Source organism: Somniosus microcephalus, chromosome 5 (assembly GCF_052327205.1).
Source record: "Somniosus microcephalus isolate GS21.2 chromosome 5, FLI_Smic_1.0, whole genome shotgun sequence".
In the NCBI taxonomy this organism is placed as follows: Eukaryota; Metazoa; Chordata; class Chondrichthyes; order Squaliformes; family Somniosidae; genus Somniosus; species Somniosus microcephalus.
Window position 1 is genome coordinate 161,074,626 of NC_140991.1, and position 17,502 is coordinate 161,092,127.

At 43.3% G+C, this 17,502-nt stretch overlaps 1 protein-coding gene across 2 annotated transcripts in view; it reads right to left on the reverse strand.

Annotated features, from left to right (window-relative positions):
* Nucleotides 1-6,248: 6,248 nt before the first annotated feature.
* Nucleotides 6,249-17,502, reverse strand: part of etv1 (ETS variant transcription factor 1) — a 186,729-nt gene continuing 175,475 nt past the window's right edge. For both annotated transcript variants that reach the window (XM_085988389.1, XM_085988390.1), the window contains 2 exons: nt 8,834-8,935; nt 6,249-6,690 (listed from right to left, as the gene is read on the reverse strand). In XM_085988389.1, coding sequence (XP_085844515.1) covers nt 6,469-6,690; nt 8,834-8,935 — 324 coding nt within the window. In that variant the 3' untranslated portion in view covers nt 6,249-6,468. The remainder of the gene's footprint in view (nt 6,691-8,833; nt 8,936-17,502) is intronic.

Consider the following 17,502-nt stretch of genomic DNA (forward strand, 5'->3'; position numbering starts at 1 on the left):
TTCCCCACACCTGGTGGGTAGTGCCGCTTCCTGAGAGCACACTGTGGGTACACAGTCCATGATCCTTTCCCCATTAACATTAATAGGCAGTGAATCACAAGCTCTGCACCTGCAATGCACTCCGTACTTGGGCTGTAGGATCGGCCCTACAACCTTTTCCACTCTGGAGTCTGGATTCCAATCCAGAAAATCTTATGAGTCTTGATGCCTGGATTTAGCAGTGTAAACATCAGTTGGTAGTTCATGAATCATGGTCTCCTGGAATCTGACCTAAACCAGCACCTGGAGGAAAGCAGCTAAGAGTAGGTTATTCATCCAATTACACAGCTACTTGGCAAATCTCCTGATAATAATTAATCACAGCAGTCATTCAGATAAAAAGTAAGAGTTTTCTATTGAAGTTCAGTCTAAACTATGTAAATCCAGTCTTTGAGATATTGGGCTGGACTATTTGCATCGTAAAAATCCTAGCAATCATTTTCTTTTATGCTTTGCTATAACATTATAGTTAAGCATGATTTGTATCACTTTTTTTTTGCTTCTGTTCCTCGAATATGTACAAAGCTCTACTTGCATCCTGCTCTGTGGATTCTGCTCTATTAAAACAAATAATGGTATTCTTGGAAAGTGTCCTTCAACTGGGGCAGGAGCGATCCTGGCACCTCCAGAACTTGTTTTTAAACAGGGCCTCCTGGAGACAAACATTTCCAAAGGGTGAGAGGGATGCTGAGCAGGTGATGATGATTACAGAGGGAGGACCAAAATCACAGTTGAAGAGAGAGTTGCTCAGGTAGCTTTTCAAGGAAAGAAAAGGCTAAGAAGGTAGTTTAGAATTCCAAAGAGCAGGGCCACAGTGACTGACAGAACAGCTTCTGATGGTGAACCAAACGATGAAAAGTAATCCTCAGTCAAAGTAGCAGAGGCTAGGGCTGGGACATAGTGCTGGAGCAGGTTTCTCAAAAGTAGTGGAGTGAAACCTTGGAGGATTTGAACATGATGATGAGGACCTTGAAGTCGATATGCCGAGGGACAAAGTGCCAGTAATGCCCTGCAAGGACAAGGGTGATGTGTGGACAGTATTTTGCGCAAAAGGGGACTTGGGCCACAGACTTCTAGATTAATTGAAGTTTTAAAAGGTAGAGGTCAACAAGGAGGGCACTTGAGAAATTAATTCTTGGTTTAATGAAGGTGTGGATTAGGGCTTCTGTTATGGAGAGGTGGGCACAATGGCAATGTTCCAGAGGTGTTAAAATGCACTCTTGCTAACTAATCAATATTGATAAAAAGGTTAGCTCAGGGTTCAAAACTCATTTTTTGCTCACATAGACAATAATACTGTCCTGATTATGTCACCATCACACATTCATGCCATATAAGTTCATCAAACTACTCTTTTTTAATTACTTTACTTTCATAAGTCTGTTATTTTGTTTTTGCATACTGACGACTGAAATAATGTTGACGGTACAAATGCTGGATGACAGCAAGTGATTGCACACACAGTAAAAGCTCGTGACATTGCCACCGCTGATTGAAAAAAAACACAACTTAAATCAAACCAAGCAAAGATACTTCAGGATAATCCCATTCAATGCACAAAATAAAGAATGAACCATAAAAATATAAAAAAGGAAACATTGCCAGAATGTTTTCTTTCAAACTACATATCTCAGAGTTCCTTAGGAATTGAACAGAGTTTATTATGCTATTACATTTTTTCTTCAAAAAAGCAAAAAAATATTCAAAAAGCAATACAAGAAATCAATGAACGCTTCAAACTGCTCAAAGCCTTAGCTGAGGAAAATTAAACAACAATGAGATTTACATTATTAATCCAAATGCTACTTTGTGGCCATATAAAACCAAAACATACATGATAAATACAAAATTACAAAAATTTAGAAAATTTCTCAGAAACAGCAGAAAAAATACTGTCCATCATTTACAGATGTCCCTCAATATTGTCTTTTTTTGCTACATTAGATTTCCAGATGGCCATCTTCAGACAGATGCAGTTATTTGCTTTTGCCTCCATCTTGTTTCGAGGCTCCTCAACAAATACCTGGTTCACCTGGCACAAACCTGGAGATGAAGGGATGGCACCACGATATAGTGTGTAACAATGGGGAAAAGCTTTAAGATCAATGTTCTAATGTCTTAGTTATTATTGTGTCATAGTATCCATGCCCCAAAGCATTACAACAACAAAAATATGCTTTTTGACACATACTCGTACAAATATATGTAATTAAAGGTTTCACTGTCAGGACATTGTTGGAATTTCCATTATTGGCTGTAGGAATTTATAGTTTGGAGAATTTGGGAGAAATGGTATTTTATAATATTTGACCCAGCATTGAAATATAAGAAATCTAATAGATAGCTTAGGCTATAAGCAACTGAGCGAGAGAAAGAGAGCACCTCACACGAGCAGCCATTTTACATATGTGAGCTTAGACAGCACAGGCTGGAAATTGATATGCATTGCACCTGTTTTTTGGGCGTAAAACATACCAATTTAGTAGTGGGGCGGCCTGCACTCAATCTGCGCAGACATTGGTCCCAGTGCTACATTCGTGGGGCCCTTTTTTTTTTAGGTGTCCTTGGTAGACCCTTAAACAGGTGTTAGGCCCCTTCAAAATGTAAATTAGGGGCCTAACGTGCCGACTATGTTGATGAGACACGAGGACCCATCCAGCGATCCTCGGGACTCTCATGTCAGACTAATTTCTAGGTCCACGTCAGCAAGCTATTTGACTTTGGCAGCCATCACAACCAAGCCCAATCCTGTCCTCACCTGGTATCTGAAACAACTGTAGCAGCCCCAACACTGATGACTAACAGCAGGAAACTCAACAGATCAGGGATCAAGCTTGGAAGGTTTCTGGTCTGCTGGGCTCTGTTCCACATGTGCTGACCAACAGGGAATAATCTGTAATTTTTTTCATAATTCATATTATTTTGTTATGCTCGGCAAGGTGAGGAACACCAGTGTTGAGTATCCATTGTCTGCATCAGATACTCCCACATCAGCCAGAGTATTTGTGACATGCAAAATAAGCTCATTGGATTCAATCCCAACAATGTACATTTGCTTCTATACTCAGAAATGCAATCCCTTTTGTGCAAACCATTCTGAACCAGAATGCTTTTTGGCACTGGATTGCACAATACATCAAATCACAGATCTGAAATTGAATTCACATTGCTGGAAAACTCTGCCATAAGCTTTATGTAGAAAAAAACAAAGAGGGCCCCTGAAAATACTACTGAAAGATAAGGGGACAATTAGGCCTGTATTGTCCAAATCTGAACTCTCTCAGTACTTGTTCCATGTGAACCAGGCATGATTGCACTTGATGAGAATTACCAGGAATACAATTCAACAAGAGAATCAGAAAGAGCAAGACAACAGATCTGCCCATATATTAATATCCCAAAGTCACATCATGGAAATTCAGATTAAAGTTGAAGATGGACCCTTTTATATATATATTCTATATATGACAAGAGCGGATGCAAGTGGTCTGTCAATTACAACATCTAATTAGTGCCATTTCACTTTAGGACGTGCTTGCTGGTTCCAGCTATAAATTACAGTTGCTCAATCCTACAATGGGATTATAATATGATTTACTGTGATTATAGAGTTTCCCTGGCAGAGAGGAGGTGGGTAGCTAAGGAAACAGGTTTCTTCTTTGATACTTAAATATACCTTCAGCACTGCATGATATCACTTCATGCAAGATTTACGCTCACAGACTCTTCCTCTTGCTAAGTTACTCAATAGTAACTTTCAAAAGGGAATTGGATATACACTTGAAAAGGAAAAATATGCAGGGCTATGGGGAAAGAGTGGGGGGCGTGGGACTAATTGCACAGCTCTTTCAAAGAGCCGGCACAGGCACAATGGGCCAAATGGCCCCTTTCTGTGCTGTATGATTCTATGATTCTCTTCAATGGATTATGCAAAAAAAGGGCTAAAGCCAAGCAGTGTTTCTGTTAAGATGCGCATTCCAAATCTGAATAGTTGTACAGTTCAGGCAAAAGCCAACAATGCAGACTGCTTTCCACATATGAGCAGTGATGAAGGATTTCCACCCACAATGTTAACCTGGCTTTTCTCTTTTCAGATGCTAATCAGCCTGCTGCATATTTTAGTTTATAATTTTGCATATATACAGTTTTTTTGGCTTTTGGAAAGTTGCTAGGTGATAGGGGTTACAGGGTTTCACGATAGGGAAAGCCCAACAGTCATTGCCAGACAGCACCGAATGATGAAGTCCTAGTGAAATGACCATTTCTTGCACTTGCTCTCTGAGCTCAGAAGAATGGTGTAGAGGTGGACTAGGGTGGAGTGGAGACAAAAAATTATCACTACAAAGAAAAATATCACTGTCTACTGGTGAACAAAATAGGAGCAGAACTAAAGCTTTAAAAATACATTATTCATAACCTATATTTTCCTTTTTTTATTATCTCTGTGAGTATGCATTATTTTACTGTGGTGAAATTCTTAAGTTCTCTCTGTATTTGGTGATTGGTTACCCCAGAGTAATCCTCAAATACACAGAGGACTTGACAATGTTCAAATCCTAGACTGATTCATTTGGACAAATCGTAGATTTTAAGTATTTTTGCAAAAGATTTTGAAAAAGTGGCCCAGAGTACATTTTCAAATTACAGTAATGATGAGGGGGATTAAAAGCTACACAAATTTCCTAGTTTCAGTTTCTACAGAAGCCGATCAACCATTCTGATATGAAAAGGAAATGCAGCAAATGCTAAATGATACACATGCTCAATATCAAAGATAGTTAAGTTTCTAAAATAGTGCAGAATAGTCAGCTTTAAGAGAAAGGACACATAGGTTTCTTCTCACAGCTGTACTTAGCATTGATGTACATTACTAACTGAAGAAAACACTAAGCTTCAAGAAAGCGAAGAGAAACTTCTTACACATCCAGTAATTAGAACAGAAACTTAATCCTAGGGATATCTGCAGCCTTGCCAACGTGTTATTCTGCCAGAAATGACATAGATTGCAAGTTGTGTCAAATTTGGGGTGTGCGCTGTCCCTTCACATGCACAAGTTCTGCCATCTAAATATAGCAGCAGCACACCGGTGTAACTTTTAGGTATGATACTCCAATTGTTTTAGAGAAAAACTGTAACCAAAAAAAGGTGCAGTGACATGTGTGAGCTATAATCTACATCTGACGAAAGGTTAGCGGTTTTTGAGGAAGCTTTCTACCAGCATGGTTACTTACTGAGAACAACATTGAAATTACGTTGAACGATATTAGAGTAGGAAAATTTAATGCGTTCATATCAAAGTCCTTTGTCCAGATGTTAACCTGTTTAAAATAAAGGGGCTAATGCCTCTATTGAGATAACAGATATGAATGTCCATATGCTAATATTACTCAGTGTAATTCCAAGGCTCATGTGTTCTAAGTAACCCTCTGACATTTTGTTAAAAATTCGTAAAGAACTATCAAAAATGCAACTTGTCCTTTTTGCCAGGTTCTATTCTTGTCATGGGTATCACACCATGGCTACTTCAGTGCCTGGATTTGAAAACTGAAGTGGGTGCAAATGAAATGTTGCCATTGACAGGACACATTAGATAAGTTTTCATTGATCTAGAAGTCTTTCGCATAAAAATTTCCTTTAGCAAGTAGTAGGTGGATAATCTTTTACCAATTCCTAAAGCGTACAGTTGCTTATAGTATAACTACAGCATAAGCTACATCCTAAGCAGTAAATGTTTCAAGTCATCTATTCTTTGTCCTGAAATACTACCTGTACATACAGCAATGCTTGAAATTGCTTTAATAAACCCTGCGTTTAAAAGAATTTACAGAAAAGGAGACTGCAGCAGAAGTTTCAGCATATTCTAGTATTCATATATTTTTAACAAATATGACACAGCAGTAAAATGCTTGACTGTATATTAATGTGTACCCTGACAAAAAAGTACTATGTACCTACTTAGATATAGATTCTTAAAGAGTGCTGGCTGTGTTAACACAGCAATATTAGATATGCAAATTCTTTTATTACTGATATCAGCAGATTTCTTGTAAGTTTGACTTAGTAAGTTTTTAGCTGATACGAAACAAAAATCCATAAGATAGCATCAATCAAACCATTTAAATGTATGCAATTCCCAACCCTCCCATCCCACCAAAAAAAAAACATTTAGGCAAAAATGAAAACCACCCCCTCCCCCTCCCATTCCCCGCCCCACCCTGAAAAAAAAACATGTGGAACTCTAATGAGTCTTTTCATAAAGTGCACTGTCCCTGGCGGTGGACCATGGGGTTAATGCGACAGAAACTGTGGACCCACTGCTCGATGTCAGAGATGTTGAAGAGATGAAGTAAATCCAGATTGGGTCACAGTCTACAGAGGAAAATAACAGAGAAAAAAGAAACACGGAGTGACTGCCCCAACATCGTTGCATCAGTACACATAGGCTTCATTGTATGGATGGGGATTGCAACAGCCACTATCTTGTATATAGGCCATGTTCTCATCAAAATGGGAGAGAGGGACAGTGTCCTCTTCATTGATGTGACGCTCCATGTCAGTTTTCAGCACTGGCCTCTGGTTGTCTGGGAAAGCCATTGAGAAAAGCGCTTCTGGATCACAGACAAATTTATACACATATCTTTCTCCAGCAACCTACAAAAAGTAAAGAAATATTTTCCCATAAAGATTAAATCTTCAAAACAAATTGAAAGAACCATTAGACCTAAATAACTAAGGATCAAATTATTGGCCAGCCCCAAATATAGAAGCTGAAACTTTATTAAAATTCATTTAAAAACACACTCCAAACACAAGAAAGATTTTATGCTGAGATAATTTTTCTATAAAGCTATGAGAACTTTTCATTAGCAACTTCAGGATAGGGCAATTATGTTTTTCTAACCAGATCTGTCAACTATCTTTACTGTATTACCTGGCTGTAAACAAATATAATACTAGCCATTTATTTAAAGGGAAATGAAAGTAAAGTAGGAACTTTCAGTATTAAGTATTCCCTTCATCTATGTAGTACAAAAAGACTCATTGAAAATTGCTACTTCATAAGAGATACTAACAGATTCATTGTGATTTTTCCTGTAGAGAGATCTCCCTCTCACCAAGGGAGCTGCCCAGTGGGTGTAACCTATGGCTCCAAAGAAATACTACAGATTGCTAGTCTTTCCAACACTGGATTCTAATTGGGAAAATTCAGTAGTAATTGCATTGCACTTAACCAATATTTAATTTTCCAAGGACTGGGTTTTGGGAGTAGATGGCTGACTGTCCTTTCACCTCTGGGACTTCAGTTAGAATTCGACTCAGAGTGCTGAGTTAAAGGTTTTCTTATTGGTTGTAAAAGTCTTAAGTGAAATAAGTTTGAGCAGTCTCAGTTCATAGAGGGCACAAAACCCCTGTAGATTGACACTAAATTGGGAATTAACAGTCAGCGTTGCCCAGAGATGGCATAATAGTTTGTTTAGGGAACGAGTATTTTAGAAGGAATTACCATTCAGGGGTTGTTATGAAGCCATATTTTTAGAGTAAAGTTGAGGAAAATTTATTTTACATTTAACCTATGCTAAACCGGAAGTGTAAATGTTTACTGTTGACAATAGTTGCAAAAGTAAAACTGCTCTATTCCCCAGCATTGACATCTCTCACTTAACAAGCACCAAAGTAAAGGTGACAATGAAGCTATTCCTCTTTTAAAATCAATATTTCACTTACTGATTTCTATTGGGTCTTATTCTGTTGTACAGAAGAATGAAGTGCATAATTTTTCAGTCAATACCTCATTCCCACTATTAGAAACAGCAAATCAGCAGCTTATCAGTCTGCTGGAGTCTAACCAACATAAGCATTATAATGTAGGTACTCCTAGGCTTTCCTATTGTGGGAAATATGAAAAGACATTTTCTAAATAAGTTAAATTATCACACAACATGCTTGTGGAGTATCTGTTGCTCACTTTTCTTGAATCCACTGTGTATCAATGTATATCTGTTCAGACAGAACGTCACTCTGTAAGGAGAGCACTCATGCACATTTACACAGGAGACAGATCAGTGCTTTAAAAGCCCCAGCTGACATTTTATTTGACAGATTTTAGATAGAGGTTTGCTTTCAAATTATTTCACTTAAAATAGTTTTCCAACAATACAGATATTCTAATAAAACCATATACCTATTCTCTATGGAGAAACAGTACAGACAGTCCTGTTTTAGTAAACAAACATTTTTTATACTTCTCTAACTTATCAGAAAATCATGAGGGCCTCACAGTTGACCTTATCCTGTCCTCATCTGATTTCCAATATGCACACTTCCAGCAGAGGTAGCCAAATAACAATCAGGAGATGGAAACCTGATAAATTTTCTTCTCCTACATCAGCTACCTCAGCAAACATCTAGCTGATCAAAGCTCGAGCTTTTCTGTTCTGAACAGCTCAGCTACTGACTATCTTGACCAGTTGAACTATTGGTGAATCCAGAATGAATGAAAAAGCAATCAGTACACAGATGAGGCAGTTTGAGAGTGAGACTACCAGCTGCTGTTAAACTGAGGTGCAGCTCCTGAAGATTTAAACAATGAAAATCTAGAGCTCAAGTTCCTGCTGCAAGAAAGGTAGTGGAATTTCTATAGAAGTAACGTTATTCCATTTTGTTGCATGGAAAGTAAGTTAGGATACTGGGATTTTTTTCTCACTTTAACCATATACCTGTATGTGTCATTTGGATGTTACCCAGCTAAACTTTGAAGAAATTATCAGAAAGATGACTCTTGCTTGTCGCTTACTTTTTGCATGATTCCTTTCTCATAGTAGTAGCGCAGTGAGCGGCTCAGCTTATCATAGTTCATAGCAGGACGATTCTTTTGGATTCCCCAACGTCGCGCCACCTGGGATAGAAAACATTGCCATTTATCATTAAGGTGCACACATTTCAACGACAGCTCAATGAAATATAAAAATATCAATATTTCAGGCCAATGGCCTCATCTCATGTGGTACAAAATCCATTTTCCAATGAATCTGAGGCCCCAGTACAAAATTGCTCATATCCTGGCACTAATCCAGTAATCTCCCCGAGACAGACTAGAAGATGTGAGAAATGTAATCATTACACTGGCACAGTGTGAGATACCTGTGTCAGGAATCAAACCACTTTGTTGAGATGGTTAGGGCCAGAAAACTGTTCATTTCAATTTAGTATACTGTATTTGCTGCTCATGATGTGGTCCCCTCTACATTGTTGCTGCTGGTGTGCCTGGTGATGCTGGTGTTGGGGCTGATCTTGGTGGGATTCTGAGGACCAAGGTGAGATATTTTCAAGGGCAATGATGCTGATGGAATAGATGGCAGGTGAGGTTGAGATGACAAAAGCGATCTGTCAATGGTGAGAGAGGTTGTTCCAATGAGGTGGCACTGGATAGAGAGTTGGTTCCAAACACTTACAAGCTGCAGAAAGCTCAATATGTCTTCCAAATGCAGTAACCAACAGTTTCTGAGCTTTGAAAGTGAACAATGCTTACATGGGATCTTTTATACAACTTTGGCAGCTGTCAGGTCATGAGATAATTTAATGCTGAATCGACTCACGACATGCTGAGCTGACGTGTTCCCCGAGCAGTGGGTAACCCGTGGGGGAGCACGTAAAATAGAAATGTATGCATAAAATAACACTTAATTGGATGTTAACAATCCCATTTAATGATGTCAATTGCCTCCCCCGCCACTTGGTGTCGGGTCTGCTCAGCACTGACAGACCCGACACCTGGGAGATTCGTGTGGAGGCGGATTGACAGCGGGTTCCCTACTCGCTGTCAATCCTTTCTATTTTGACAGTGGAGCCGCCTCCGAACCCGCCCTCTGAGCGCCAGCAAAATTCAGCCCGTTAACTCTGTTTCTCTCTCCACAGATGCTGCCTGACCTGCTGAGTATTTCCAGCATTTTCTGTTTTTACATCAAAGAACATAAACTTCACAGAAACTGTGGAAACCAAAATATAAAGGGGGAGAAATTCGGTATAGCCCTGTTTGGGGCGCCATTAGCGGCCGTGCGCAAAGTTTAGCGCCTGGCGCTAATTATCACCTCCGATGGCAAACTTGGCTTTTATCGCCCCTGGAGGTGATTGGAGCGCTAAATCAGGTGCTTCACACCTGTCTTAAGGCGCAAAGGCCAAGGAGCGAGGCGCTATCTCACAGCGCTGGCGAAGCTCATGTGATGTCAGTCAGCAATGGAACACAGACACACTGGCACTGTCCAATTCTTAAAGGGGAGTTCTGTCGAATGGTCATCGACCTGAAACGTTAACTCTGTTTGTTTCTTCACAGATGCTGCTTGACCTGTTGAGTTTCTCCTGCATTTTCTGTTTTTATCTTAAAGGGGAGAGTTGATCTTGCTCTCCATCCACATCCTGCTCATTGCAGCCTTGAATCTCAGCCTGAATCTCAGCCTGGAGAGACCTGTACATCAAATCTGCTGGAAAGAACAATGGAGAGAACCAGGGAAAGAGCTCAGAGTGCAGCAGCCATAGTCTCTTCTAAATCGATACAAGGAAGGGCAAATCAAAATGAACCTGCAAAGTGCTGCTCAGTACCCAAAACTCCTTCACACAGCGTTGAATCTCTCCAGAAGTCTCTCTCTCAGAATGCGTGGTGCAAAAATGTCACTGACAAAAAAAGGTAGGAAGTGGTCGCCTTTAAATAGCGCTCCCCTAGTCCCTTTCTGACAGCATAATGCTCCCCTCAACCTGTCGTTGCTAGCGGCAGGTGGTAAGGCAGGGGCCGCCACTCAATTTCCGGTCCGGGGCATTGCGCACTCGACTGACGTCACAATCTGCCGGCGCAGGAGATCGTGGCGGTAGTGTTTAGCGCCGCCGCAAAATGTCTAGTTAATTTCGCGAGCGGCGCAAGCATCGCTGCGCCCGGGCGCTAGTTGCTTTACACCCCATTAGCGCCCTCTTAAGGCGCTAACGGGAGGCGCAAACAACTGAATTTTTCCCCAAAACTATATTCTGGATCCCCAGTTAAATTTAAACCAAGCAACTTCATTCAACAATCTTCGCCCCTCCATTGGAGGCTTGACTTCAAGCATATAGGGCCCATGCTCTTAAGGCCCTCCCTATATCCCTCTGCCTCTCCACCTTTGATCCTCCTTAAAACCCAACTCTTTGATCACACTTTTGGTCATCCCTCCTAATATTTCCTTCTTTGGCTGAGAGTTGAATTTTCTCTGATTACACCTCTGTGAAGCACTTTGGGACATTTTTCTACATTAAAGGTAGCTATATAAATACAAGTTGTTGTGTTGTTACCCTGTCTCAGTCCTTGATTTTATGGGGAAACCCAAATCTAATACATAGAAGATAGGAGCAGGAGTAGGACATTCGGCCCCTCGAGCCTGCTCCGCCATTCAATCAGATCATGGCTGATCATCCAAATTCAGTACCCTGTTCCTGCCTTCTCTCCATATCCCTTGATCCCTTTAGCCTTAAGAAATATATCCAACTCCTTCTTGAATATATTTAATGAATTGGTCTCTACTGCCTTCTGTGGTAGAGAATTCCACAGGTTCACCACTCTCTGGGTGAAGAAATTCCTCCTCAACTCTGTCCTAAATGGCTTACCTCTTATCCTTAGACTGTGACCCCTGGTTCTGGACTCCCCGACCATCAGGAACATCCTTCCTGCATCTAGTCTGTCAAGTCCTGTTAGAATTTTATAAGTTTCGATGAGATCCCCTCATTCTTCTAAACTCCAGCGAGTACAAGCCCAATCGACCCAATCTCTCCTCATACGTCATTCCTGCCATCCCAGGTATCAGCCTGGTGACTCTTCGCTGCACTCTTTCTATAGCAAGAACATCCTTCCTCAGATAAGGCGGCCAAAACTGCACACAATACTGAAGATGTGGTCTCACCAAGGCCCTGTACAACTGGAGCAAGACATCCTTGTTCCTGTACTCAAACCCTCTCGCTACGAAGGCCAACATACCATTTGCCTTCTTAACCGCCTGCTGCACCTGCATGCTTACTTTCAGCGACTGGTGCACAAGGACACCCAGGTCTCGTTGCACTTCCCCTTTTCCCAATCTATTGCCATTCAGATAATAATCTGCCTTCCTGTTTTTGACACCAAAGTGGATAACCTCGCATTTATCCATGTTATATTGCATCTGCCATGCTTCTGCCCAATCACCGAATCTGTCCAAATCATACTGGAGTTTCTCGGCATCCTCCTCACAGCACACACGCCCACCCAGCTTTGTGTCATCTGCAAACTTGGAGATATTACATCTAGTTCCCTCGTCCAGATCATTAATATATATTGTGAATAGCTGGGGTCCAAGGACCGATCCCTGCGGTACCCCACTAGTCACTGCCTGCCACTCGGAAAAAGAGCCGTTTATTCCAACTCTTTGCTTTCTATCTGCCAACCAGTTCTCTATCCAAACCAATACCTTGCCCCCAATCTCATATGCCTTAATTTACACGCTAATCTCTTATGCGGGACCTTATCGAAAGCCTTTTGAAAATCCAAATACACCACATCCACTGGTTCTCGCTTATCTATTTTACCAGTTACATCCTCAAAAAATTCCAGTAGATTAGTCAAGCATGATTTACCTTTTGTAAAGCCATGTTGACTTTGTCCGATCCGGTCACTTTTTTCCAAGTGCTCTGCTATTACATCCTTTATAATGGACTCTAGCATTTCCCCCACTACCGATGTCAGGCTTACCGGTCTGTAATTCCCCATTTTCTCTCTACCACCCTTTTTGAACAGTGGGGTATCATTAGGTACCCGCCAATCCATGGGTACTGTTCCAGAGTCTATCGAATTTTGGAAGATGACCAGCAATGCATCTACTGTTTCTAGGGCCACTTCCTTAAGTACCCTAGGATGTAGATTCAGGCCCTGGAGATTTATCGGCCTTCAATCCCATCAATTTCCCTAACACCATTTCCCTACAAATACTGATTTCTTTCAATTCCTCCCTTTCATCAGACCCTATGTTCCCCGACATCTCCCAACCCCCTGCCATTTTAGTTTAAACCCTCCCCCAGAGCATTAGCAAACACTCCCCCAGGACATCGGTCCCAGCCCTGCCCAGGTTCAAACCGTCCGTTTTGTACTGGTCCCACCTCCCCCAGAACCGGTTCCAATATCCCAGGAATTTGAATCCCTCCCCCTTGCTCCATTCCGCTAGCCAAGTATTCAGCTGAAATATCCTTCTATTTCTACTCTGACTAGCACGTGGCACTGGTAGCAATCCTGAGATTACTACCTTTGAGGTCCTATTTTTTAATTTACCTCCTAACTCCCTATATTCAGCTTTTAGGAGCTCATCCCGGTTTTTACCTATATCGTTGGTACCTATATGCACCACGACAACTGGCTGTTCACCCTCCTCCTCCAGAATGCCCTGCAGGCTCTCCGAGATATCCTTGACCCTTGCACCAGGGAGGTAACACTCCATCCTGGAGTCTCGTTTGCGGCCGCAGAAACGCCTATCTATTCCCCTTACAATAGAATCCCCTATTACTATAGCTCTCCCCTCTTTTTCCTCCTGCCCTGTGCAGCAGAACCACCCCTGGTGCCAGGAAGTTGGCTGCTGCTGCCTTCCCCTGGTAAGCCACCCCCCTATCAGTATCCAAAGCGGTATATCTGTTTGAGAGGGGGATGGCCACAGGGGACCCCTGCACTACCTGCCTGCGCCTACTACTCTGCCTGGTGGTCACCCGTTCCCTTTCTGCCTGTGCCACCTTTACCTGCAATGTGACCAACTGATTAAACATGTTATTCACGACACCCTCAGCATCGCGAATGGTCCAGCATGTATCCAATCGCTGCTCCAGCGCCGCAATGCGGTCTGCCAGGAGCTGCAGCTGGACACACTTCCTGCACACATGGCGCAGGAGGAGCATACCATGGCACCGGGCTGTCCTGCCATGAATTACCCTTTAATTAACTGAAATTAAATTAAACAAATCAATCCCACCAATTACACTACAGATAAATGATATATTTTAGGGTCCTGGTTTACCAACAGTCCCCGCTACACCACAGAGACCCTAGAAACTATAAACCACAGAGTTAGAGTTTAAAAAAGAGAGAACTACTCACCAACCAATCATTACCTGCTTTCTGGTGACATCACACTTCGATTACTTTTTACTTCTCTCCCTCTCAGATTGGTAAACCTACTTGCTCTCAGCCGCCTTTTAAAGGCTCGCCGCTCGTGTTTCCCGCCGCCGCCGCCGCTGTGAGGCCTACCTGGTCTCAGCCGCCTTTTATAGCCTTGCCGCTCGCGTTTCCCGCCGCCGCCGCGGTTTATCTCTGTTACTGTCTCTCTCTCTCTCTGCCTCTTTTATTCTTCCCTTTCTCTCTGCTGTTAGGTACTGAGGCCAAATGTAGCACATACACTGCAACTAACATTTCAAAGGAAAATGATAAAACAGAAAGCTTATTTCAAGTCTGAGCCTCCTGCTGTTTGCATGCTAATAATGAGATCTGCATTTCAAAATTTGTATTTTTGATTAAACAACTGAATTCAAGTTACTTAATACAAACTCGAGTTTAACATAAAAGGTAAAAGGCATTGTTAATTTCTACCATTTTCACATTTATTTTTCTTTAAATATAATGAATTTTCTCTCCTCTTTTTATTTGTCTTTCTCCTTCTTGCCTTTACTCACTCCTCTTTCTGTTCTTTAATTTTCTTTCTTGCTATCTCATTCTATTATTTTCTAGTTCCATTGGGGGAAAAATTCGATATCGCCCCATTTGGGGCGCCATTATTGGCGGTGCGCAAAGTTTAGCGCCTGGCACTAATTGTCACCTCCGACAGCAAACTTGGCTTTTATCACCCCTGGAGGTGATTGGAGCGCTAAATCAGGCGCTACACACCTTTCTTAAGGCGCTAAGGCCGAGGAGCGAGGCGCTACTTCAGAGCGCGGGCGCAGCGCAGGTGCTGCCAGTTAGCGATGGAACACAGACACACTGGCGCCAGTCAGTTCTTAAAGGGGAGGGTCGATCTTGCTCTGCAGCCACACCCTGCTCATTGGAGCCTTGAATCTCGGCCTGGAGAGACCCGTGGCTAAATCTTGCAGCCAAGGACTATGGAGAGGGCCAGGGAGCGAGCACAGCGCTTCAGCGAGCAGGCCTTGGAGGCTCTGGTTCACGGGGTGGAGCGCAGAAGATCTATTCTGTACCCAGAGAGTGGCAGGAGGCCTTTGCCACGCAAGTACAGAAGAGTGTGGAGGGAGGTGGCTCAGAGAGTCTCCTCAAGCAGCATGGTGCCTAGGACCCATCTTCAATGTAGGAAAAAGTTCAACGACCTCACTCGGGTCATCAGGGTGAGTGCCTTTTTTTCAAAACCTCTCCATCCCTCCATCTCAACCTCACTTTATGGCCAGAGGGTCTTAAAAGCCCCAATGTCCAACACTCACCCAACACCTATGGCCCTTTCATCAAACACACACTCACATTCCACACTTTGCATACAGTAAGGGCTATTCAACTATGGGAGGCATTTCAGGCAAGACCATGGCTGCGTACAGTAAGGGCTATTCAACTATGGCAGGCATTTCAGGCAAGACCATGGCTGCGTACAGTAAGGGCTATTCAACTATGGCAGGCATTTCAGGCAAGACCATGGCTGCGTACAGTAAGGGTTATTCAACTATGGGAGGCATTTCAGGCAAGACCATGGCTGCGTACAGTAAGGGCTATTCAACTATGGCAGGCATTTCAGGCAAGACCATGGCTGTATATTTACTCAGACGCCGTCCATTTTCTTGCAGACCAAGCTATCTCATAATAGGAGACAGCAGCAACGGACCGGTGGAGGGCGGCCTCAGCGGCAACCCCTCAGCGATCTTGAGGTGCGCATCCAGAGGATTGTGGCAAGCCGGGTGATTGGTCCCGTCGCCACTGGCGACGCCGACCCCGTTCTGGACAGCAATGGTAAGGTCATCACCTTTTTGTCCTCTCTCCTTCCACTTGTTCCTCACAACACCAGCCTTTGACACTTTCAATCCAAATCAGTAAATTGCTGCACTCATGCCTCCCTTGCTGCCACCCTGTCCTCATGCTAAAGCCACTCTTGTACCTCCGTTTTCAGATGGTGATTCACCAGGTGAGGAGACGGGCCCTCAAGCTGCCAGTGAGAGTGAAACTGAAGGCGAGGAGGAAGAGGAAGCTGGAGCATCAGCGCCACCCTCTCCTGAGGAAGCCCATGCCCACAGTGGGAACACGCCTACCCTGGAGGGGAGTAGGGGGGAAGGGTCTGATGAGGATGAAGCTCCAGGACCCAGCGGGCTGCAGCAATGCGATGGGGGTAGGGAAGCTCGGGGGCCTTCTCCCCGGAGGGAGAGTATGCCATCGAATCCTGCTGCATTGGACGCAGAGGAGGAGTGGGTCCTCATTGAAATGAGCGCCCAGGCGGAGCACAGGCACATTGAGCTCATGGCTGCAGTGGCAAGGGTGCCCGAATCCATTGAATCACTGGCAAGGAGTGTGGAGCACTTCGCTGTAGCACAGGCAGCTGCCACGCAAATGCTTAGTGCTGCAATACAGTCACTGGCTGGTCTCATGCAGACGCAGATTGAGGCCACGCGAGCACTGACTGCTGCCATCCTCGCTGGATCAGGCACATTTCCCCAGGGCTCTCACCGCGCCGCAGCAGGCCAGCAATCTGTGCTCCATCAGATTGCTCCGCATGCTGAAGTGCTGCCCCGTGGGAATGCCTGTGTGTCGGTCGATCAGGGAGTTGCTGTCCTCTCTCAAGATGACAGCATTCCTGCTGCCACCACTGGCACTTCTCCAATGCAGTTGCCACCGCCTGTAGGACAGACTGCTGCCGCCCATGCAGAGTTGGTGCAGTCTGCAGCCGGGCCCTCCAGGCCCAGAGCTGGTCGAGGCCGTCCTTCAAGGGCATCTGCAGCCTCAGATTGTTGTTGTATCCGTGTGTTAATGGAGACACGGAATGCAGGAGTTGGTTTAACAGGTGTTTACTGAACAAAGTCTGGAGGTGAACTAAAAGATACAAGATGCTATACAGGCTTATATACCCGAGTGGTCACTACCGGTACTACAGTACACAGGGGCTCTTAAAGGTACATACACTACAATTCCTCCCCTTTTAGATAATTAGTACATAACATTTTAAGTAATCATTAATTAACATGTTTACAAGAACAATAATCTACACATTTGCTGCAGTTAATCAATTATAAGTCAGTCTCTCTGGAGGCTTCCTGACTCGGTCCGGATAACGCCTCGGTGGTGTGGTAGTTTTCGGTGGTGTAGTAGGTTCTTTTGGCAAGGTCGATTCGGCTTGAATGCCAGTGTCGGGTTCATCTGGTTCCAGTATCACCGGTCCGGAGGTAGATACTATGGGTATCTCTGCTTCATCATTAGGTGTATAGAGTTGTGGTGTAGGTTGTCCCTTTTCGGATGAC